We start from the raw sequence: 26,376 nt of genomic DNA on the forward strand, positions 1-26,376 counted from the left end.
ATATTGTACATTAACCGATTATTCTGCTGTGTATGTTTTGTTCAACACCATTACATAAGAAACCTTAATATATAAATTTGTAGGTTTGATGTTAACTAATGGGCTAGAATATGAAAAAGTCTTCTTCACCAATACTCTTCAGTAAAAGGTAGGTCTATTTATAACGTTCTAGCTATGAAGGAACATACTACACTACATGCAGATATCAGCAAAATAATTTAATGATTTACATATACTAGTTTTAATAAATACATGTATGACACAGTAAGTTTTGTAATTTTGCAAGATTTGGTAAAAATAAAAATCCATATAAGGAAAATTTGTATTTAATTTTGAAACAAACAGAAAAATTATGTCTATTATAATGTTACTGATTTTAATGTCAATATTTTGCTAATATGAAGACATGAGATGGGCATGTGCAGTATTTAGTATTGTCCAGTCAGAGACCATCCACTTTATACAGGAAGGAAAGAATTATCCTTTATACATTATAAATATATACATAAATAAAATGTTTTTTAAGTCCTAAATATGTGTATCACAAATTATCATTTAAATGTCTACAAATAGTTTTCTCTCTCCTTTTTAGCAACAATTCAAACATAAGACTGCATGCATTGTTGATGAGACATGTTAATATATAGAGGTTTGTTTGTGTTGTAGCTATGATGAGCACCTCCTTGCGTGGAACTGCAGACAGATGAAGCATCCACTGGCAGACACACATTTAGGCGGGACATCTGTAGGGTCAATTGGCACCCTGGTCACACACAGCCACGATGTACAATGGTTACCATGTGGTGGACACAAAATATATCTCAGGTAATAATACACCTGTAATTAGTGTCATGAGGGCCACAATGTACAATGGTTACCATGTGGTGGACACTGAACATATCTCAGGTAATAACACACCTGTAATTAGTGATATGACGGCCACAATGTACAATGGTTACCATGTGGTGGACACTGAACATATTTCAGAAAATAATACTTTTGTAATGAGTGTCATGGTGGCCACTATGTACAAGAGCTATGATGTGGTGTACACTATACATAATGTGGCCACTATGTACAATAGCTATGATGGTGGGGAAAGTATACATATTTTAGGTCATAATGAACCTGTAACTAGTGTTCTGCTGGCCACAGTGTACAATAGTTACCATATGGTTGAACAATTTATTTTTTCTCATTGGTTGTAGTTTACAACATAGAAAATATTACAAACATATACACAATTTGTAAACACTTTATGAGTGAGAAGAGGAGAAATTATTCTGTACAAAATATATATGAAGTATAAATGTACATTTTTTATGGAGATAAATATATAGGAATTAATATCCTTCATGTTAACAATACTGATAAGCTAACATTGTTTGAGAAAAAAAGTTTGTTTAATTGACAATATTTGGTCTATAAAGATAAACATTTTGATATATATATTTTTTCGTTCGTTTTTCAACACGGTGAAACACAAAATAAAGTGGTGGACACTAAACACACCTCAGGTAATAACACACCTGTAATTAGTGTTATGATGAGAACAATGTACAATGTTTACCATGTGGCGGACACTGAACATATCTCAGGTAATAACACACCTGGAATAAGTGATCTCATAGCCACAATGTACAATGGTTACCATGTGGTGGATGATTCTGGTTCATAACATGCCTGTAGTTTATATCCAAACTGTCACCTTGTACGTAGGTTACCATGTGGTGGTCAATAAACATATCACAGGTAATAACACACCTGTTATTAGTAGTAATTGAAGGTACTTTTCTGAGAAAGTGAATATACAATAAAGAAAATCAAAAGATATAAAAACTGAAAATTTCCACATTTTTACCATTAGTTGTTTTTTTTTTGGAGGAAATTCAAAACAATTTTGATGTTTACATTGAATCAAAGGGCAGACTGATTATCTACTGTTTGTCAGTATATATTCAGAATATTCATTTGGTCACACATATATCGAGAATTTTTTTATTTACATTGCTTGACCCATATCTCACCAATATCTCTAGATACACGTTTTTGACAGTCATAAAGGTCATGGTTTAATATCACTTAGGGCAAATGTCTCCAGGGTTGCTAATAAAGCCTTGTCAATTGGTTGTAGAAAGGGAACTTATTTAAGATTTACAAACATATCTTGTTTATTTTTTCATCAACTTTAACCTCTTTTTTTCTACAGATGGAAAGATGGATGTAGTACAACACTATGACAGAAATGTTTCCCTTGGTTACGGTGCTGATTGGTGTCATAGCAACGTCTACAACAGCCTCGTAGCAACGTGATCATTTTATAATTATTCCTTGCAATTATGGAATTTTACAATGAAAACTAGGATGTTGGATAAATAAAAGTAATTTTGGAAAAAAGTTTATTCTTTTCTTTTGGTTGTTATTTTTTTCAATTTTGCAATGTTAAAAAGATCACAGTTCCAATTTTGTTTGTTCCAAAGAAATTTTTCGTGAGGATAACTCCGTGGGTCCAATACATATTATATAACTTTATGTAAAGTTATGGAAATTTTTAATGATATTGATATAGTATGTTTTAGTGTTTTCTTTTTAAAAGATTTGGCTGAATTCACAATTGTATTACGTGTGTAATGTTGCATTAAAGGCATCTTTGTATTGCTAATAAAATATTAGGAACGCCCACTTAAATAATCTGACCAAAGAAACATTTAAATGTTATATTTACATTCCCCAGTGTCTTGTCTGTAATAGCAATAAAAATTAAATTTGTAATGTATAGGTCAATAATTTCATCAATGACGCAAATGACGTACTGTTGGGGCGCAAGCTGGGGTTTACATGCTGGTATATGAGATAAAAATAACGTAAACATGTCACTGATACATGTATATATAGGATATCTCATGATTTGCGATTGTATATGATTTTTATCCAACGAGTTGTGTGTTTTGTATCCCCGAGCCAAGCATGAGAGATCACATGTTTTACTAAGTAATTTATTAATCCCAATTTTTTCGGTAAAAAGTCTAATTGTGAGCCGCACAACACATTATCTACAAGACGTAACAACTTTACGCATGGAAAAAAGTTTAACAAACAAACATTTCATTTTCGAACATTTTTTATCAATTCATGAAAAATAATTGAAACGACATTAAATGCTTCACATTTATAACTCAACACTTTTCAACTGAATATTATTATTTAGTTTTTTATTATACGTCAATCAACCCAATCAACCGTCTAAACCTACGCAATGTTGAATTATGACGTCACGTCGCGTAAGAACACGCAGTGTAATATCAAAAATTAATCTCATGAGTGATATCCACCGTATATTGAGAAAAAACATTTGATAAAATATTTAATCGTACAATTGCTTGAAGTAAAAAGGAATCATTTCTGAGTACTAATATCGAGAGGCATTACGACCAAAATGATAACCTCATAATACTCAAAGAATGATTTCTGTTCCTTAGATATACATAAAGTAACCATTACAAGTATGAAATAAGACCACATTTAACAATGTTAACTGTTTCTCCTTATCTAAGTCATCTTTGAGGTAAGCTTCAGACACATTTCCTGGGACTCGTAAAACTATCGTTTTCCGTCCTCAGATTATGGTTGTAGGGGTAACCAGGGATGATGCTACATTTCCAGACTGTATTTATACCTTGACAAATTTTGGCCAGGAGAGCTACCGAACGCTGAGTACAGGAAGGGTACACCCAGGGGTATCCATTGACAGCTTTGGCCAAGGTCTCTAGAACAGTAGGCAGTTATTTTACCCTAATATTTTTCACATTTTACAACAAGATATGAGATGAAATTTGCCCGTTAATCCTAAATTATCGTGTTGAGCAATTTTGGTAGACTGATTGATTTATCTAGGCATAGGATGTGTAATGGAAGTGCATTAAATTACATAAGTGGTGAAAGTCAATTAAATAATCGCGTATCCTTGATTTTTAGTACTATCTTTGTCAAACAAACTACAGAAAAATGCACGTGTTTTGAGAAGGATTGCTTTATGTACCTGTCACGTTCAATGTCCTCACTCCCCTACTATTGTCCCCGTTGTATCTAAATTCATTGACATGTGGATGAAGATCTTGTAAACAATACTCATCGGACATTGATATCTTTAGTGACATGACGTCTTTAACGGTTTAAACATGAAAAAACTCTGTATAATTTAACCGTCTGTAAAAGTAAACAGTAAAATGACTTTTCTTCGAGCCTAGATTGTTGTCGATCCCTTTTCTTTGGTGGCATAGTTCTGCCCCTACATGCAATATTAATTATGTCATCATGCAAGATGATTATGTTGACATAATTTGTCTTGTATTTAGGGGTCAGAAATATGCCATCATATTTTTCATATGGCACGAACAGTATGATTTATCCAGGACACAGGTCAAGGTTATGGTAAGAATATCCGTAAAATGTTGTTCGAATATATCATTTTGAATAACTTGGGACGATTTTTTTCAAATCATTAATGATAAGAGGGTTATTGTTTATTTAAAAAATTTAAAATGTTACAATGTATAACAGACTCTAATTATTATCTTAAGACAGCTATTGTTTTATTAGAATTAAATATGATGTGTTCCTGGCTGTCTTAAATATATCTTGTTTTTAACTTTGTGTTCTAAAAGAAGCGAGAAAATTGTGTTCATCAAGCTCAATACGTTAGTTTATTCCATGACAAACAAACAAACAAATGCATTTGAATGGACCTTTAAACAACGAACAACAAAACTTTTTTTATTTCATTTATAATACACAGGAAATTTGTTTTCAAAAAACCAGATCGACAAGAAAGTGTTTTTAGGATTAAAAATAGATTTATTTAAGATATAGAGGAGGAAATATTCAGAGGATCCAGCAATGAAAAAGGTTTAAGATGGCCAACTTTATACATGTAGTTTGTCATAAAATGACCAAATGACCTAGTGAGAATAGAAGATCCTGACCCTCAAATGTTAAGAAAAACTGATTTTACATAAATGATTTATATTTTCTTTCTACATTGAGTTATAAAATACATGATTGAAACAATGATTTGTCCATGAATCCGGTATTGGAGGAGAATGCTGCTTATCAGGTTGATGATCCGTGTATGGCGGTTGTGGCGAGACTGTCCTTCAAATATGGTTCTGCTGTTGCTGATCTTGTAGGAGGCTGATGTTCCATTCAATGACGAAGATGTCTACGATGTAGATACGTGGAAAAACACAAGGCATCTACCAGGAAGACTTAAACCTGTTAATTGTTCAAATACAAATACATACTTATGTCACAAGGTGCACACCATACCAACACGTGGCATATATACACAAGTACTTCATGTCTCAATGCTAGACATTTTACTTACTCGTAACTTCTGTTACGCACTACATACATGAAATACATGCATTACTTAACACATGGATACACTCACACTTACTCACACTTTACACTCACTAAAATGAGATCAAGACAACGGAACACATGTCATTCATAAGCAATAAGGAATCATTCTTTGCATATTATGAAGTGATAATTTTGGACGGGGTGTGATCAAATCCAATAAAGCCCGAAGGGCTTTATGATAGATTTGATCACGCCCCGACCGAAATTATCACTTCATAATATGCAAAGAATGATTCCTTATTACTTATATTTATTAAATTTTAAACCATCGTACGATTAAATATTTAAATATTTATAAGCAATGAGTTATGAGTTATATAGTACAAAATCAATACGTAGTGTTATCACAGGCAAAGACACTGGAAAATGTAAATATATATGAGTACAGACATAAACGGACCACCATAATAAGAAAGCTAAATATAGGTAAACAGATGGTAAAGACATTTAATGATAAACGTGAATAGCTTTAAGTTGAAATTACCGAGAAACTTCGTAACTGGATGTTTTAAGAGTTTTTCTGCATTTATGAAACAATAACATTTAAAGCACAGTACAAAAAAGGCTTACCTCAGAAAAGCTGGACCATAGGCATTTTAAATAAAGAGTGCTCAAAGGAAAGTAAAAATGTGCCAGGACTAGTACAAGAAAAACAGGAGAAGTCTTTGTTGCGTCCTTCCCCTCGGACTGCCGTGTCCAAACTGTGCACGGACTGATTTTAATTTTAAAGGTCCAGTGAGTTGAGGCTCGTTACAGGTAAATTGTACAGGTAACATTCCGAAAGAGGGGGCTCACCACTGGATAATTACAATTGTCATAAAATCAAAACAAGCAATGTGTGGCTTTTATGTGACATAGTTGTTTTTGCGGATTCCTGTAAAAGTCGACGTATTTGCACCTTTTCAGAAATTATTTTGATATTTTATTTATATATTTTGATTTTTGAAAATTGAACTAAATAAACAAAATACACATACATAAAAAATTTTGTTCTGAATTTTTCAATTTTTCCGTGGCGTAAATTGAGGGGGAGGGGGTTGTCGTTGTGTTTTAATGGTGGAAAGATAAAATGAAGCTTTTTAGAAGAATTGACATAAAATAAAAAGTAGAAAATGTAAGCTCTGGAAATTTTGAAAACAAAAATATTCTCTCCTTTTGGTTAATTTTCCTATTTTTTTAATGAATGAATTCATTGTACCAATCTACGTTTGCAATACTCAATGATATCTTTAGATGACTCAATCAAAATACTTTGTGATTTTTTTCTATGTGCAAAAAATAGACATAATAAAAAAGAATGAATAAATCGATCATTTAAACCCCACCTCCGGATTACGATCGTGAGGATAGGTGGAAACTGTGGGGGTTTTTTTTTTTGGGGGGGGGGGGTTTGTCTTGTCAAGATTTTGGATCTCTAACCGCCCCCCCCCCCCACTTTCAATTTGCTTTCGACGTCTATGTATTGTAGCATTTTTTTTATTTGAAGTGCAGAAAATTGCAACTTCCTATACATGTGTATTCCTATCGTATATGTACCCATATTTGAAGAGGGCCCTAAATAAAAACAGATGGTAGACTTTCCTGGGTACACTAGGGTTGGTGTATATTACACAATGTTAAATTTTGAAGTTTTGGTGTTGTAGTTTTTACGCAAAAAAAAAATCCAAGTCGGCCTGCTTAATTACGTTGATTTTTTGAGATGTTTCATTTTTATTTATGTTACATGATAAAGGTTTATTTGATAAATCGATAGGTTTCAGTTCTTCATAAAAATAAATCACCAATATATTTTTATAATGTTCGTTTTAAATAACCACCAGGAATCAGAAAAAAACATTTATAAAATAAACTTTAATAAAATAAACAACTGTGGGGAAGACCTTGACCAAGTGCCATCACATCTTGCAAGAACTTATGTGTATTAAAATACTGAGATGTGTTATCTATTACAAGCATTTTAATCTTTATCATTGAAACCTTTTAATGAATGTCATGCGCGGATCCAGAAAATTTTTCCAGGGGGGGTCCGAAGGATAATTGTGTTTGCCAGGGGGGGGGGGGGGTCCGAGGCATATTTACTATGTAAATTTAATAAATTTTCATTTTCCAGGGGGGGGGGGGGGTCCGACCCCCCCCCCCCGACCCCCCCCCTCTAGATCCGCGCATGAATGTCATTAATATTCTGTGTCTCTCGTAGCAGTTTAGCGTCACAGAAAAACGATCGGAATCGAGATACAACTTTTGTAAAAGTAAAACAGACGATATTATGGATGCGAAGATGTATTGTTTTGAAACCTATTTCTGTGGTAAATAGGCTATCAATGCCAAATATATTCTTACTGAATACAGTAAACAAACTAAATGCAGCTTTACTATAGAGTATTGATGTTCTAAGTTTTGTAACATTTTCCCATTTTTCCTCAAAGAATTGGTAAAAAAAATTCTTTAAAGTATAACACGTTAATATATCACATTTTTCAGAAAACATGAAGGAGTGGAATGAAAAACTGATAATAGTGGTAAGAGTCAAAACAATTAAATAATGCAAAAAGTTTAAAAAATATTTATATGCTCCGAATATTTCAATGGGCTATTTGTTTATAATGTGAGGCAGGGATGTGGAAACTAATCACCATGTTTATTATAGATAAAAAAAATTCAATAACAAATATAACATTTTAACATGACTGAATAAATTTTGTAAGTCTGAAACTCTTTATTCTAAAGGTTATCATTTCTACAAGAAATCTACAGATACATCAAGTACAGGGACAAGTGCCAACCTACCAAGTTTCAAACAAACCAGATCAGGTAAACCTTTGTGTAGGTATCAGGAACATGGACAACTGTGTGTATTAATTTATATAGATTTATAACTGTTTAAACAAGTTTGATCAATAATATTCTCAAGAATGTACCTCACCTTTTGAGCATCCATCAATGCAATGGAAATGCTTCAATTGTTATTAATAGTTTACTTAATTTATTTAAACCTTTGTGTAGGTATCAGGAACATGGACAACTGTGTATATTAATTTATATAGATTTATAACTGTTTAAACAAGTTTGATCAATAATATTCTCAAGAATGTACCTCACCTTTTGAGCATCCATCAATGCAATGGAAATGCTTCAATTGTTATTAATAGTTTACTTAATTTTAATCTGTATAAATTGTAAAATAAATGAATTTTACAGTATAATAAGGAGATAAACTATATACAAATACAACACAAACAGGCTAGTTATCATACATGTACAAAAATGTATTAAACCCTAACAATGTATTAAAACAAGAGTGAATATTGTAGGCCCGGGTGAGAACTTTGGATATGCTGCATTTCGACGGTTTCCTGTGAGGGGTAGAGAGATGTTATAATTCTAACCAACGTGACCATGTGGAGGTTTGTATTTCTACAAAATCAGAATAATTATCATTATAAAAAGCATTATAAGTAACCTTCCTTATTAGGTCACCTGAGTGACTTGGGTGACCTACATGTATTGCGATGCGTTTTCGTTCATTGTCATGCAGTCGTCCTTCGTGCATTAGTACTCATTAATTTTAAACATTTTCAGGATTTTTTTAGCCTGCTAGCTAGGATTATCATGATTTTATTTATTGTGTTAATGTGTCGTATATTTTGGGTAAAAACTGTAAAAATATATTCAATTTTTAAAAATTCACTATACCGTCAAGAAAATTGTAAAATTTTTGGCCCCTGGGTCAGGGTTTTTGTGTTAGGATGGGACTTTAATGTTCATATACTAAATATGGATTCTTTGAGGAATTCCCTCTCTACTACTGAAGTGTTAGCAGTCAAACTATGTAGATGATAAAGATGGAGAGGAAAGTCTGTACCAAAATTTGTAATATGTAAATCATAGAGCAATTCATTGAAATTATATATCATATATACTACCGGGCGCCTTGCAGAAAAACTAAGTACTTGCTATTGATGATGACTTTACTGAGTCCATGTCGCTGGTGTGGTGTGGGATGAGAATGTTTTTTGGGGGGAGGGGGGTTGGGGGTTGACTGGTCATCTAAGTGCAGTATGAGGATCAACCAGAAGTGCAAAATGCAGAAATGAATGACCCTTTGATCAAAGGTTTTAGTGTGTACAGGTGGGAGGACAAAAAAAAACTGAATAGGTGGTTTAGATGAGATAAAGATATTTGACCTTAATAGTAAAATTTATAACCTTTGGTTGAGTGGTTCTGTATCTTTCTTTTTTAAATACATATATATACATATATATATTTAAATAATTTATGATTTACTTGCTGGAAATAAAAGAACATTAACCTGCCTCATGACAAAATAAGTCAACCTACTCATGTTGGTCATAATTCTCCCTTCTCCAGCCATTGAATAAAATCAAATATTTTAAAAATTTATAATATCAAATCTATTATCTTCTTAATCACTAAAACTAAGCTGCCATTCGGTGCATCCTTTACCAGATTTTATCTCATACTCAGGTGAACTTTAGGGCCCTTGGGCCTCTTGTTTGTGGTGAGATATATCTATTGTCTTCCTAATTCTTACTTCTGAAGTGCCATAGAGGCAGTATATACCTTTTAATTAACATATTTCATATGCAGGTATTGCTGTGACGGTGTAAGTGTCTACAACATTATGGATGTAATTGGAAGGACTGTTTGCATATGAAATACAAGTAAGTAATCAGGTAATTAAATTCATCAATATTTAATCAAAGAAACTGCAGTAACAGGTTCTTAGATAATTTATTAAAACAAATTTGCATAGTAAGAATTATAAATATGCATTGAGTTATTATTTTAAAAATTAAAAAATCAGCATAATTCATAATCAAAATTAATTTGTATGTAATATCTTTATCAGTCTGTTTACTATATACTGTAGTATATTCATTTGCCTACATGCATCAGTATACAATGAAGTATAAATTATCATGATTATACAGATTGTTCACCTGTAATTTACACAGCCATGTTGTTTACATGTACATTTTCTGTTATTTATACACACACTTTGTTTACATATAATACATAGTTACACATGGTTTGTTTGTATATAATACATATACTGTGTTTATATATAGTTCATATCAATGAAACATACCCACAGTTTACATATTTGTTGGTAATACACACAGTTTGTTTACATGTAATACTGGATTTTCTTCACTTTACCTGTGATCAACTCAGCCACAAAGAGGTTGTCTCTGGTGTCCACACATAAACCCCATGGATTCTGTAAATGACAGTTGTCAATGTAGCGGAGGAACTGTCCGTCCTGATCCAGGGTGTGGATACGCTGGTTGTCAATGTCTGCTGTCAGGATCCGACCCTGGCTGTCTGTTGTGATGCCGCGTGGACTAAATGATTCCTTGGTAGTAGAGGGAGGACCAGTGTAGGTAAACCGGAGTTTCCCGGCCTGATTGACCACCACTACTGCACGGGCGTCAAAGTCTGACACACAGATATCTAGGTTCCTGTTCTCACTGATGTATTTAGTGTTGTATCCACCAGATGAATAGAGAGGTTGTCCTTTGTCGTCGTACTGAATACTTTGTTTCTCTGTGGAGCCAGAGTAACACACAACTTTTGTTTGTTTTTTATCATCACTCTCCATGACAACCAGGAGGTCACCAGAGGAGGTACTACAGACACCGCGAGGTCTCCACCCCCGTAATCTGATCACTGTCTGTATCTGTGTATTCTTCACTATGTTCACAGTTCTATCACCTCCATCAGTATAAACTAGATCCCCACTCCTTGTCACTGCTATGTCGAATGGTTCGTTCCCTGATTTGGTTTGGACTGACTTCACTAGTTTTCCCTTTAGGTTGTACAGTCTCATCTTGTTGTCCTGACCATGCGTCCATAGTTCTTCATCCTTTAGACAGGACACACCAAATAATCTATTATAGAGTAAGACTCCATACTCGGTGTTTATCTGTGTGATGATCCGTGGTACATCAATGAGGGGTCTGTCCGGGGGAGAGGACTCAGCACCGGGGGAATCCATGGTGTAGACTTGTTTTTCTGTTTTAATAGATGACGCTGACAGAGAACCAAACTGTTGATAAAGCTGTTCTTTGTTGATCTTCTGAGGGGTAAAACTTGGTAAGGACACTATGAGTTTAGGAGGCAATCTTCTGAATTCAGCAATCCTGGATTTGTAGGCAGAGACACGGCTGACATCATTGGAGTCCACTAACTTCTTCAGATCAGTAATGGTCTGTGTGATCTCATCAATGGTGCGTGTGATATCATCTTCCTGTTTGTCGAGGACGGCCAGGTGTTTGGTGTCCATTTCATTCAGATCAGATTTCAGTTTGTGGATCCTGGTGTCTATTTCTCTGTGCAAGGCTTCTCCATGTTTGTCTATTGCTGATGTCAGTTTCTGGCTGTTTTTATTTAGAGCAGCTTTCTGAACTGGGATATTAGAGGCAATCTGTTGATATTTAGGAGAAATGGAATTTTCTAATTCTTGCATTTCTCTCTGTAAAAGTTCTTTTTTGCTTTCAATATGTTTAACAATATCGACTGGTTTATGTCCTATATGTTCTCCAGAAATACAGAGTGCACAAATAGGAATGTCACATTGTTCACAGTGAAGCTCACATTGTTTTGTGGAATGTTTAGAACACTTAGGGTAATTTGGAGTAGATCCCCGCTTTTCAAATGGCAGCACTTTGTGTTCTGTGGATTGATCTGAGAGATGTTCCCCCACACAGGCTTTACACAGATGTATGTGACAAATGTCACAGTACATCGGGGGGCCCGGGGTCTCACAGAGACGACACCGTAACACATCCTGGGCCCAAGTCCTAGGGTACATGGTCAGGCACACGATGTAACTTACTCATGGATCCTGAAATAAAATATTTATGATTATTTATCTCTTAAAACTCCCAATGCTTTTTAAAATGCCTATAAGAAATTAAATGTTTGTTAATATTATGACTACATACCTATTCTGTTATAAAGAAAACTGCCCGTGTGTATCATTCATATTTATCTTTAGTAGATATATATACTTTGACCTTTTCCTGTCCGGGCATGTTTTTTACAGTGTAATTGTTAAAATTGGTATCATAGTTATAATATAAATTTCAAAACACTTACTTGGTCTAATTGAATAAAAAGATGTATGGATATTTTCACTATTTTTTATCCATTCAAAGTAGAATATATCTGTTATTCCGATAGGTACAAACTGATTTACCTTAAACTTCTATCATGGCGGCTCCAGATATTTACTCTTCCTGGTCTGGTTACCTGCCGATAGTCACGTGATCGATTTTAAATGTCTCAGTGACAGACTAAATAGATGACCTATTTCTTTTATCACCCTCTGTCTGTCCTGTGTTGGGGATCATGTGGAAATTTTATTAAAACATTGTAGAAGTCTCTGAGGATGTCAGCCACATGATTATTTGTGATATATTAAAAGAATGTTCTGCCAACAAGTGAAAATTGAATTTAGAACGTTAACACATGTGTAGAAGGCTGAAAGATAATTAAAACCATATACAATTCATTTATATCATAAGTAAAGTCCATATACCTGATTAAGGTCGTAGATGAGGTATGAAATGATTTAGTTCCACAAAATCGGTGTTTTGGCATGAAAAATTGGGTTTTTCCCATATTTTATTGGGGACATGAACGATGTGTTTGCTCAACACCACTATTTATTGTGAAGTGTGACAAAATAAAAAAATAATGATGCGTGGGCTTGTGTACATGAAGCTGAAACAACCTTGCGCTCTATTCTCCAAAAGTACATTCATAAAAAATTAAAAAGAATATCAGAGGGGACAAGTGATCTTTATGTTGGAGTCAAGTTCGTCTTGACTAGTGGGTGTTGTCCTGAATTGGGGGTAGGTTGTCTCTTAATTGGTGTCATATCAACCACCAAAGACAGGACTTTACTAGATATAGTTCTCTCTCTCTCTCTCTCTCTCTCTCTCTCTCTCTCTCTCTCTGTTATCCATTATTAGGGCCTCGATATACAGATGCCTTATAGTCATGAGTCTATTATTCCTTCTATCCTTCATTCCATCCATCTGGATGTCCGATATCACTAGTACATAGCATATAGTTTCTTTTCTTTTGGCCCAATCTGGGTTATACTTCACCCACAGAGTGTTTTGGGGTACAGGATGTGCAGTGACTTTGAACAAAGTATGATGGTCACAGGCCATAGCCAACCTCTTTGTAAAGTCCCTGTCTTGAGACTTTGCCATATATAGTTTCTCCTTTCCCCTAAGTCTGACCTGAGTCCGTGCGCTGCTGTTGTTAAGTCAAATCATTCTCCATGGCATGAAGGCACATTAGGCCGGTGCTTATCCACAGCTTGCGTGGTGCTAAGCAGATGTGAGTCATTGACTCGATCCCCTGAATGGGTCATCAGTCCATTGCAAGTAAACTCCTAGCGTAAACTGGTACTCAATTTCAGCTGGGTGGACTTAGAAAATGTAGAGCAAGTATTCCTTGACTATATGCACAACACATAACATCATGAGACCACAGAGGGATTTGAATCAGTGACCTTTTGTTTACTGGTCTAACGCCTCTGACCACTGAGCCACGTGCTCCACCCATGCATTGTAGAGGAAGTTTAAATCAATCACAGATTAATCAAAGCATAGTTCACTTCAAAGTTATAGAATAAACCCCAATTTAACAATGTAATCATTACTTTTATTAAATGTGTCATTTCATAGGCCAATCACTGCTTGATGATACATTTGTAGGCTGTTGGTTTAAACATATTGTGTACAGTCATATGCAGACAAATTAGATTAATGATGATATGGCTTAATTTGTCAGTGGCTTTACATGTAGTAACTCAAATTTCTATAAATAAAGAAAAAAGTAAGGGCGGAAATACTGGATAGATGTTAATATCATGTTTTACCGAGAATCTTGGATTTTCTCTGTTTCTCATTTTTTTATTCCGTCTACTCTCTCCTATGTTTTAAGATGCTTAAATTACAACATTTGAGAATTCATTAGAAACTTTAATGCTTTGTCTTTTTTGGTTAATATGTATACCGGTAGTTTGCAGTCTGAACTTTTAAAATTATTTTGTTCAATTTCCTTCAGTCACATAAAAATGTGTTTGTTCTTGAAAAAGAAAATATAATATTTAATGCAGCTCAAAGGAATTAAATTAAAATAAGATTCATAAAAAATAATATAATAGGTCTATACTTTCTGGTAGGATAATTTGAATATTGGTATTACGGTGATCAATAAGAAAATAAAATGATAATTTAATGTTTTTCTCTTCCATTGCTAAAATTGAATTATGATGACTTATGATTATCTCCCTTGAGAAAATTCATTTTTCCCGCCATAACATCGTGAAATATTTTTTCCGGGTTAGCAGCGCCACCAACAGGAAGTTTTGGTAAAGTGGAAGTAGAAAGCGAAGGTGCTGTACTTCACAAAACAGCATGATGCTATGAACTTATATTTAGTGTAGAAGACATTAACTATGGAAGAATGATGCATTAGTTTCCGCCATATCATTTCACTACGGCATTTATTGCGTTGGTCGAATCGTAAGTAGAGCATTTAAATCTGTTGCCCCTTGTTACACAGCTGTTAAAAGAGAAGAGACGAAATATTCGGTTGTTGCGGCCTGTTGGTTAGCAATTCTCAGTTGTTGGTTGTTTTTGCTATTTACTTAATGTCTGTGATGCGAATACACGCATATTAAATTGACTGGAGTACGATTATCTCGTTGTGAAAATCTCAATCTCTCTCTCTCTCTCTCTCTCTCTCTCTCTCTCTCTCTCTCTCTCTCTCTCTCTCTCTCTCTCAACGAATGCTTTGGTAAGCAATGGAATGATATTGGACATTTTAAACTATACCTTTCACTTGTCTGCATTAAGAGAGAAATCAGAGAGTGTAATTACTTTCATTTTGATGTCATTGTCAGAATGGGATGACTTGAAGATTGTCATTACAAGCTAATGGACAAACTTGTTGAATTTGACCTTAAGGGCTGTAACTGATTAACCTATATAATAAATAGTTTCACTGATCATTTACATTGTTTGAGTTGCTTTAATTTATTCAAACATACAAATATTCTTGTCCCCATTAAACAATTTAAAATTGAGGTCATGTTGATAATACTTACCAATTGTTGACATATCTATGTCAGCTATACTGTATTGAATTTCATGGAAGAGTAAACTACACTGTACAAAATTATTTGTGTTATTGATTTACATTTGCACTGAGCAATGATTTTTTTTTGGCGGGGGAGGGGGGGGGGGCTGTCTTTACAAAACTTGTTGTAGTCAAATAATGCATTTGTTCCTAAGTTAACTTTCACGATTTTGTGGTGGGTAGTTAGTCGCTGATACCAGTGTTGTATGATATGATGTACTGTGATGTAACAATATACAGAGGAAGGAGTATTCTACTTACTGATAAACAAGACAATGATACCAGTTCATTGAATGTCATTCTCCACCTTACAACACAAACGTTATAACACACATTAGGTCTAGGGAGAGGGAATAGGGAACATCTGGGAAGCAGTGATTCAGCAAACAGTTTATGTCCCAATGTTGTTAAAACAAGGGATATATACACAAGTTGTTTGTGTTTTTGTATTCCTTGTTATACAGAGATTTACTAAACCATTGCTTCTCTCTTTCATCAAAACTCCTGTCTAGATTTTTTATTTATATTGGAAGAAAGAAAAATATAGATGTGTGTATTTTGATTTCTTATCAACCAGTCAGATCAAAACATCCTCAGCATTCAAGATTAAAAACTGCCATTCAGCGGAATTCTACAAGACATTTTGTAGATTCTCAGTGTGATGGGAACTCAGTAGTGATATGATAAAAACTGTGTGTTGACTGTGCCCCCAGGTATCTGGTGTTGATTATTTACTGGAGGGGGGTAGGAGTGAGATGTTTGGGGTACCAGGATGCCGTGTGAACGGTAGGGGGAGGGATTGACTGGCGTGAGTCATGTGATCAGCTTGTTTTTGGCAGCGGTAAGATAACGGGATGACAGCGGACTGACAGACTGGAGTCATCCTTGATATTGTCAGGTCATCGTAATAATCCAACTCCCAGTGGAAGTGAATTCACTATATATATATATATATATATATATGATCTCCTCGTTATCTTAAACCACCATTATATGTTCATCTGTGAATCAATTGAATCTGTCTTGTACCAAGAGAATTGAAATTACATACAACATCATGTAAAAGATGTAAAACCGTTAAATCAGCGGTTCATTTGTTTTTATTTAAATGTTGGCCAATTAAGTCCATAATCTAAGGAAGAGGAAGAAAGAGTTAGAAACTTAGAATTAATTAATTCAGAGAAATAGCTTTATTATAACTTATTACCGGACATCTGTGGAAGGTAATTTAAAGTATGTAGATAAACATGTATTTTGAAATTTTTAGGACAGAGACATTAAACGTAAAATACATATCAGTGATTTTTAGAATTGAAATCCTTTGTAAAGTTGTCTCTCACACTCTGAAAGTCTCAATGAACATTAATCTAACGGAGCGACCGTGAGGTAGAAAGCGTTACAACTGAAGTATGGCCAATGATTATTATGAGGAAGTTGTTTGTGAACACTCAAACATTCTTGAATCTAGTAAAGTATTTATCATTCTACTACAGTTATTGCCGAGATCAAAGAGATGCCGCGGACATTATTCTCCAATATACCACGAACGTCATCAGTAAATTATCAGATCAGAAATACCTATTTGTCTCGCACTGACTATGAAAGTACAACTTCAAACCGTAAAAAGTTTTAAAACCATGTCAGTTTCACGTGTTAGTTCCAGTCAAAACGATGTGTATTGCCTCAAATGTTTATTTTTAAGAGATCAAGGCGGCTGTTCCTAGCACCTCCCTAGCATTTTTTCACTGCATGTTTTTACATAAAATATATATCGTGTAGTAGTAATAATCGTATTAAATTGCCTTTATAATATTAGGAACATGATTCAAAGATATTTTATAAATAAGATAAGAGTATTAAAAAACCAAAGAAATTTCTGTCGTCTGCATGTGATTCCTTTGATCGATACACATGTAAACATTACCAACAAAACCATTGGGGTTACACGGAACAGCCGTCAAAATGACCTAGATCGTCTCTCTATAGGAGAAACGATCCGTAGAAATACTGGGCTGTTAGTAGAATAGAAATAAAGTTCTTGTTATCGTGAATGTTGCAGGATAACCTCCTCGGTCTCGAAATGTTGTTTGAAATATAAAAGCCTCGGCTAACGCCTCGGCTTTTATATTTCAAAACAACATTTCTCGACCTCGGAGGTTATTCTGCAACATTCACGAAAACTCGTACTTTATTTCTTAAACATACTATTTCCTTGTGCATTTCTAAATCAGAGAAAACATAAAAATAGATCTATTGCCTTTAACTTACCCTGGATTCCATTTGATCTAGAGGTAATATGAGAGAAAGTCTGTAAACGTGGTAAAGTGTTAAATTTGTAGAGTTGGTAAAAATGTAAAATTTGTAGTGAAATTTTCATTGTATTGATATCAAAGTAATAAAATTCTTCATTTAAAAGAATTGTGTTAATGGTGTCACAAGTTTTTAAACCAGATGTATTCAACAGTATTGAATAAAATTTAATTATGAGTTTGAAAGTGTTTTTTATTGGCAAATATTATTCTTGATGTGCAGTGTTTTATTTACTCTAACAAGTACAGTTAATATTTCATTGTAATGCTTTCAAATTAACGAAAATTCATCATTAAATCAAACTGTTAATTATTTTTGGTTTGTTTGTGGGTTACAGGTCAGTACGAGTCCACCATGTTACAGCAGATTTTCCAGACGATGACCGTCGACCCTGACCTCCTGTCAGAGCTGTCGGACGAACAGAAGGCCATACTGTTTGTCAAGATTCGGGAGGTGGGTGATGTACCTTAATCTGTACCACAAACAGTTATACACATATAGTCATACATATACATCATACAGAAGGCCATACTGTTTGTCAAGATTTGGGAGGTGGGTGATGTACCTTATTATTGTCTATACTACATACAGTTATACACATATAGTCATACATGTACATCATACAGAAGGCCATAATGTTTGTCAAGATTTGGGAGGTGGGTGATGTACCTTAATATTGTCTAAATCACATACATGTAGAGTTATTCATGTACATTATACAGAAGGCCATACTGTTTGTCAAGATATGGGAGGTGTTTGATATTATATAAATAGTGCCTGTTTGGGATGGTAACGGTTGAAATTGACACCCTGAGAAAACCATTGTCAACCTCTGCCTCGCGTCGGTTGACAATGGTTTTCGAGGGGTGTCAGTTTCAACCGTTACCCTCCCAAACAGGCACTATTTATTTTATTATACTGAATGCCTCATCTTAAAGAAAATTTTACTGCTTTTATATACATGTAGAAATGAAGTGAATTCTATGGCAAACCGTTCGCACATAATGTATGTGCATAAAATTCGTTGTGTTACCCGTTGCCAAGGGTGTTGCTAACGCTGTCAGAACGTACGGAAATGGAACGGATTACCTACTGCGTCTAAACCAATCAGATTTCGGTATTTAACATGAAAGTATAATAAACCTTAATATTGTCAGTACCACATACAGTTATACATGTATATCATACAGAAGGCCATAGTTTGTCTGTAAACAGCAGGTTGGTGATGTTCCTTTAACATTTTATGTTCAATTGAAATCAATATACCGTATAAAATGTATTACATTTTATGTTCAATTGAAATCAATATACTGTAAATGTATTACATTTTATGTTCAATTGAAATCAATATACTGTAAATGTATTACATTTTATGTTCATTTGAAATCAATATACCATAAATGTATTACATTTGGCTCTGTATTTCATTAAATTAGACTAATTAGTGGTTTTAGCAGAGAGCAGTTTTCTTTGAAAAAATGACAACAATTTAAACTAATTCAGTATCTTCATAAATACTACATGTATTATCAACAAAAGAAAGATACATTTGATTGAAACTTGCACCGTTACAACACATATGTAAAAATGACAACATTCGGACTTTGTTTACAAATCAAAGAATTATGAACTTGGTATCTTGGCTATAACTTAATATTTGACTTTCAAATTTTGACAAAGCATTATAAACTTCTATATTTATCAGTATTAACATTGAAAATGGAAAAATCAAATCGTGTCCAAGTCCTTTTAACTGATTATTTTTTATCAATCTTGATAAACGCAGAATTAATTAAATGTTTTTAATGTGAGTTGATTGAATCTGACAAATGTTTTCCTATCTTTTAACCCAGGAACAAGTCCGGAGGTACAATGAGTTTGAGAAGAAGAATCAAGATGACTGGATTCCAAGGAAACCCAAGAAAGGTATGCCGTAACACAACGGTTGTATGCTATGTGTTGTACAGTTACGCTGGCCGTTATACTGTTGTTAATTACTGAAATTACCGTTTTAATTGTTTCGGTACAAACCAATCCTCCAAGTTTGTCATCATACTATTCTAAAGATTTCAATGTAGAAATTGTGAGATATGTTGATGATAAAGTTAGAGTATTTCTTTCCACCTTAACAGAGAGGGTGGTCGGTTTTAATGGCTTCCTGCCCTAATTACAGGTTAATGTGGCGGTTCCCTGGGGTCAAGGTATTGACTTTAACACCTTGTTCTGAGTGTCACAGTGACACTCTCATTTAATTAAACTGATTTCACTAACGTCAGTACTTCCTGATTTTAGACCATCAATGGTCTTACAGATAATTAATGCTTTAAGTGTGTATGTGCAAGTAATTAGTGGCTGATTGGAGAACTCATAGCAATCTATCTTTAAGTGAATGAACTCTCTAATGATACTCAGGAAAATATATATCTGTATTAATAAGAATTAATTATGAAGTAAAATGTAATAAAGGAAGAGAACCTATTTGATAAAGCAAAAAATATCATAATTTGGTTAGGAGCTTACAATAACTTCATTTCAGTCGACATAGCCTTTTTGTAGGATTTATAATGTTTTAAAGGTTCATAAAGGTCATTATTTCTAAATTTTCAAGTTAAGCTATAATTAAGATTATATTTCACAAGATTGTTGCATTAAAATTGACGGTGAAGGGGTACCATTAAACCTGAATGAAAATTAAGCTATCACAATCTTTAATGTTCTTTCGGATTTATATGATCCAAATGATGGCTTTAATTTTTAGACACAGCATTGCTTAAAGATTAATTTATTTTTCCGCGCTGTTTTAAACATGATGTGGACTGTGGAACAATTGCAGATACAAACTTCCTTTATTTGAAGGGAGACAACTTCAGGCCCCGTAATTGATCTAAACAATCAAGTCACTTAATAGTTCATTTATATGTCATAGATAAAATTCAAGGAACATGCACAGATGGTAGCTATCTTCCAAGTTCTTTGTGTATTTGTGCGTCTTTTTTTGGATTTGTTTGAGGTGGATATGATTCTGGATGTCATACATGTATGTTTTATTCTTGTCACTTTTCCCATTTATTTCATCTTAGCTTTGTTATTAATGTGTTTGATTTGTTGAGTAGGTAGAAAGAACGTGGACTTCCTGTTGGGCAAGAATGGCAGGGAGTTGGTCTGGGTGATGGGAGAACACAAAAACGACAGGTCTATAGAGTAAAAGATCGAGTTAGAGATCCAGGAGAGGGCACTCAAGGAGGCCGAGCGTGAGATCGAGGAGATCAGGTGAGATATAGGAAAATCAGTAATTACATATTGAGTCCTTGTAGTGGGAAAACACAAAATTGACAAATCTATAGAAGAAATGATCAAGTTAGAGATCCAGGAAAGTTAATCTAAGGAGGCCAAGTATGAGATCAAAAGATCAGTTGAGGTATAGTGAGATCTGTAATAAAAAAAAGGGTCTGGGTGATGGGGATCACAAAAACGACATCTTTATAGAAGAGATGATCGAGTTAGAGATCCAGGAGAGGGCACTCAAGGAGGCCGAGTGCGAGATCGAGGAGATCAGGTGAGATAAAGTGAGATCAATAATGACTTACTGAGTCTTGGTGATGGGGTTCGTAAAACATAAGTGTGTTTTTGTGATACAAAGACTCATCATCACCTTTGCTTTTGGGAGTGGCTTCAGAGTAGAAATGTAAGAGATGTTTTTACCATTTGCAACCAAACCCTTTATGTTTTAATTTTAAAAGTATGAATTGTATTTTAGAAATGAAATGTGGTGATAATAAAAAATGTTCCAAAGTCCAAAGAAAAAATGCAAAACAGGAGCAGAGCAAACATGGACCTCTACAAAAATTAGAGGTAGGATCAGGTGCCATGAAGGAATGAGCATTTTCTGCTGAACGGTCCTGACATTGTATGACGTTTGGAGTTTAGTGTTTGATTGTGTAAATAATGCAACAAATCTTGACTCCTTACTGATTTTATGCAAATGTCAAACGCTGCAAAAACAATTTACCTTGGAAAATTTGAATGCCTCGTAAACATCATACTAAGGTTTTTTTGGTCTAGAGTCAAAAGACCTACATATTATGTCATTTGTGTAGTTTTAATTCTTTGTTTAAAATGGGTTGTTTAAGATTTCATTGATATTTAAATTTAAATTCTTATTTTGTAGTTTTAACTTGTTAAAAGTTTATCAATAACATGTACACTCATATGAAAAGTTATTGTAATGAAATTTTTGTTTTGAGTTGGTCAGACGAATCAGAAGTTTCATGTACTATTTGATTTTAGCCTATATTTAAGCTTTGGCTTTCTGATATATCATTAAGCAATGTCAATGTCATAGTTGGAGTCAAGGATTTCAAATGTCCATATCTTCAATAAGATTGATAGTAAGGTCATAATCCTCATCCAAGTTAATAAGTCTACACTACATGAACATGTATTATATTCGGTGTGATTCAATTTTTTGCATTGAATGAAACTTAATATTTCATTTTTTATATTTTATTTTAACGAAAAAAATACACTTAATGTGAATATTTAACATTGAGTTTTGACTTTCTTTTGCAACCATAAATGTCTATTTGTCGGATGATTCAAATTTAAAATGCCCATTTCAAGTACATGTACACTCCAAGTACATTTGTAAAAGGTTGCCAGAAGCCAACCTACCAAGTTTCATCTGAATCAGATCAGGTATATCTGTGTGTACATGTCAGGAATCAATAAACAGCGTGTATTACTGATAAAAACATGATTTATTTGGTTGATATATATTCTTTTGGAGAATGTATTACACCTTTTAAATATTAATCAATGCCATGGAAATAATTCACAACAATATGTACACTATGGTCTAGCAATATTAAAATTTTCCTATTGTTGATCTGTTTGCATATTAGAAGAAAGTGATAATTTTTACATGTAAGAAACTAATGACGGCTTTTTAGAGATTTTACCTTTGTTGGTATATTTTGTGTTTTCAATGTAGAGAAAAATTTTGATCGATCACAATTAATGCATACAGTAAACTTTGAAAATAAAAATAAGACTTTTTTAACAATAGTTACATTTCAAATGTCTTTTTCTGTGATAAAACGACAAGTCATATTTTGTTTTTAATTTTTTATTAACTTCATTATCGTCACATTGCTTTTTCAACGAAGTCACATAGTTGTTTTTCTCTGCATGGTAACACACAATCTGCGTTACTTGAAAAATTGATACGTATCAAATTACATACACTGTTAGGACACAAGCCGGGATTGATGAAAATAATTTTAAAATATTCATGATTTGAATTGTACCTATGAGAGAAACATGACTCACTTTTATAAAAATATCATATAGATGCATAATTCAATGAGTAACTTTATTTCTATCCTGAAAATCTCCTGTAAAGAGGAAAATAATTTTTGTAGAATTCTAAATAAAATGTCATAGACAAAATCAGAACGCTTGTTAAGAGTGGACTATACCTTTGTTACCTTGACCGCTTTGCTTCCTCCGTAGCACCACCAAATGTTGACTACCTCCTCATCCGATGGTTGTGTACAAGTTAACCAGCTGACCTCAGGGGAGCCCATTCCTGTTTCATCCTTGAAAGTTCATAATATTAAGGTCTGGATCACAGTTTCAATTACTAGGACACCAATGCTGCCTGCACAGGTTGGTGTATTTACACAAATATCTAAAATTGTTAATAGTCCAAAATCACCCACACTTCAATGATTTTACAGGATGTTTTTATCTGTCTTAAATTGTTCTTGTCAAGATATCAACCTTCTTGATTTGCATGGAGTTGAATTTTTACTGTTTTGAATCTAAGATATTGTACTGTAACTGATTTTTCTGCAGCGTATGTTTTGTTCAATACAATTACTTAAGAAACCTTTTTATATAAATCTGTAGGTTTGATTGTTAACTAAAGGGCTTGAGCATGAAAAAAGTCTTCTATTCCAATATTCTTCAGTAAAAGGTAGGTCTATTTATAACGTTCTAGCTATGAAGGAACATACTACTCTACATTCAGATATCAGCAAAATAATTCAATGATTTACATATAATAGTTTTAACAAATACATGTTTGACATAGTAAGTTTTGTAATTTTGCAAGATTTTGTAAAAATATAAATCCATGTAAGGAAAATTTGTATTTAATTTTTAAACAAACATAAAAATTATGTCTATTATAATGTTACTGATTTTTAATGTCAATATTTTGATATAATGAAGACATGTAATGGGCGTGTGCAGTATTTAGTATTGTCCAATCAGAGACCATCTGCTTTTACAGGGAGGTAAGAATTATCCTTCATACATCATAAATATTTGAATAAATAAAATGTTTTTTCATGTCCTAAATATGTGTATCACAAATTATCATTTAAATGTCTACAAATAGTTTTCTCTCTCCTTTTTAGCAACAATTCAAACATAAGACTGCATGCATTGTTGATGAGACATGTTAATATATAGAGGTTTGTTTGTGTTGTAGCTATGATGAGACATGTTAATATTTAGAGGTTTGTTTGTGTTGTAGCTATGATGAGCACCTCCTTGTGTGGAACAGCAGACAGATGAAGCATCCACTGGCAGACACACATTTAGGCGGGACATCTGTAGGGTCAATTGGCACCCTGGTCACACACAGCCACGATGTACAATGGTTACCATGTGGTGGACACAAAATATATCTCAGGTAATAATACACCTGTAATCAGTGTTATGATGAGCACAATGTACAATGGTTACCATGTGGTGGACACTGAACATATCTCAGGTAATAACACACCTGTAATTAGTGTTATGACGGCCACTATGTACAATAGTTACCATGTGGTGGATACTGAACATATCTCAGGTAATAACACACCTGTAATTAGTGTCATGTCGGCTACTATGTACAAGAGCTATGATAGTGTATTGTTTTTTGGTCAACAGCTGTGCAACTCATAGACATATACAATTACTATACACGTTACAATACATATACTGGTCACTTGAAAAAGGCAAGTATGATGTGGGGTAAACTTTACATATTCTAGGTCATAATACATCTGTAATTAGTGTTCTGCTGCCCACAGTGTACAATGGTTACCATGTGGTTTGAATAATTTATTTTTTCTCTTTAGTTGTAGTTTACAACATAGAAAATATTACAAACATATATACGCAATTTACACTTTATGGGTAAGTAGAGGAAAAATAAACAATTATAATGGTTCTGTACAAAATATATATGAAGTATAAATGTACATTTTTTATGTAAATAAATATTTAAACAATAAAATGCTTTTTTTGGTGTTTTTTTCGGGATATGAAGGTAGCGACATTGCAGAAAAAACACTTATGTTATTATTTACCTTCAAAACCCTAATGAATCATCAAAGAAAGTATTTTATTGTTTATAATAACATCTTTCTTTTAGCAAATTGATAAATTGATTATGAAAAGTAAGTAATATTTACTAAATTACTGTTAATGTATGTAAGTAAGTTAGCTAAAAGAAACAGCCAAATCGTCTCCTGTGAGACTTTGATTCTGACATCGTCATGATTATTTTGTGCAATCTGTGATTTTTCCTAGGTCGTTACGTTGTAGGTTTGGTCCAATCGATAAACAGGGCGTGTCAATATCTGTCCTGTCATTTTCTTGTCAGTTTCAGCCGCTGTAGATTTCTACCAATCGATAAACGGGGCGTGTAGATTTCAGTCTGTTTCTATAGAGCTATGAATTAACTACAAGTGTCCGTAAGAAATCGAAAGAATAATACTTGGTGGATGTAAATATATAGGAATTAAAAGCATTCTCGATAACAATACTGATAAATTTACATAACATGCTTAATAAGCAATCGACAACATTTGGTCTATAAAGATAAAAATTTTGGTAAATACTTTTCTCGTTCGTTTTTCAACACGGTGCAACACAAAATAAAGTGGTGGACACTAAATACGCCTCAGGTAATAACACACCTGTAATTAGTGTTTCGACGGCAACAGTGTACAATGGTTACAATGTGGTGGACACTGAACATATCTCAGGTAATAACACACCTGGAATAAGTGATCTAACAGCCACGATGTACAATGGTTACCATGCTGTGGACACTGAACATATCTCAGGTAATAACACACCTGAAATAAGTGATCTAACAGCCACGATGTACAATGGTTACCATGCTGTGGACACTGAACATATCTCAGGTAATAACACACCTGAAATAAGTGATCTAACAGCCACGATGTACAATGGTTACCATGCTGTGGACACTGAACATATCTCAGGTAATAACACATTTTGAATAAGTAATCTGACAGCCACGATGTACAATGGTTACCATGTAATGGATGATTCAGGTTAATAACATACCTGTAGTTTATATCCCAACTGTCTTTTTGCACATAGATTACCATGTGGTGGTCAATTCACATACTACAGGTAATAACACACCTGTTA

General features: G+C 33.7%; 3 protein-coding genes and 1 long non-coding RNA gene across 18 annotated transcripts in view; 3 read left to right on the plus strand and 1 right to left on the minus strand.

Annotated features, from left to right (window-relative positions):
- The window catches only part of LOC105335367 (SH2 domain-containing protein 4A), a 33,661-nt gene extending 9,024 nt beyond the window's left edge, over window positions 1-24,637 (plus strand). For 7 of the 15 annotated variants that reach the window (XM_066065720.1, XM_066065719.1, XM_066065721.1 and 4 more), the window contains 3 exons: window positions 84-148; window positions 667-825; window positions 2,210-2,402. Coding sequence is in view for 1 of the 15 variants with exons in the window: in XM_066065734.1 (XP_065921806.1) it covers window positions 667-672 (6 nt within the window). In the remaining 14 variants the exon portion in view is untranslated. The other 8 variants (XM_066065724.1, XM_066065734.1, XM_066065729.1 and 5 more) reach the window with 7 other exon arrangements.
- LOC136269992 (uncharacterized) lies at window positions 7,893-8,627 on the plus strand. Its single transcript, XR_010707624.1, has 2 exons — window positions 7,893-7,940; window positions 8,149-8,627. It is a non-coding gene; the product is annotated as an uncharacterized lncRNA (long non-coding RNA).
- Window positions 10,239-12,703, minus strand: LOC117684595 (E3 ubiquitin-protein ligase TRIM71-like). Its single transcript, XM_034457353.2, has 2 exons — window positions 12,544-12,703; window positions 10,239-12,289 (listed from the first exon to the last, which is right to left on the minus strand). The coding sequence occupies exon 2, from the start codon at window positions 12,254-12,256 to the stop codon at window positions 10,571-10,573; it is 1,686 nt and encodes a 561-aa protein (XP_034313244.2). The 5' UTR covers window positions 12,257-12,289; window positions 12,544-12,703; the 3' UTR covers window positions 10,239-10,570.
- Window positions 17,879-22,661, plus strand: LOC117684600 (SH2 domain-containing protein 4A-like). Its single transcript, XM_066065735.1, has 4 exons — window positions 17,879-18,369; window positions 19,770-19,842; window positions 21,030-21,186; window positions 21,674-22,661. The coding sequence occupies exons 1-3, from the start codon at window positions 18,271-18,273 to the stop codon at window positions 21,119-21,121; spliced, it is 264 nt and encodes an 87-aa protein (XP_065921807.1). The 5' UTR covers window positions 17,879-18,270; the 3' UTR covers window positions 21,122-21,186; window positions 21,674-22,661.
- Window positions 24,638-26,376: the final 1,739 nt, after the last annotated feature.

Source organism: Magallana gigas, chromosome 7 (genome assembly GCF_963853765.1).
Source record: "Magallana gigas chromosome 7, xbMagGiga1.1, whole genome shotgun sequence".
Classification (NCBI taxonomy): Eukaryota; Metazoa; Mollusca; class Bivalvia; order Ostreida; family Ostreidae; genus Magallana; species Magallana gigas.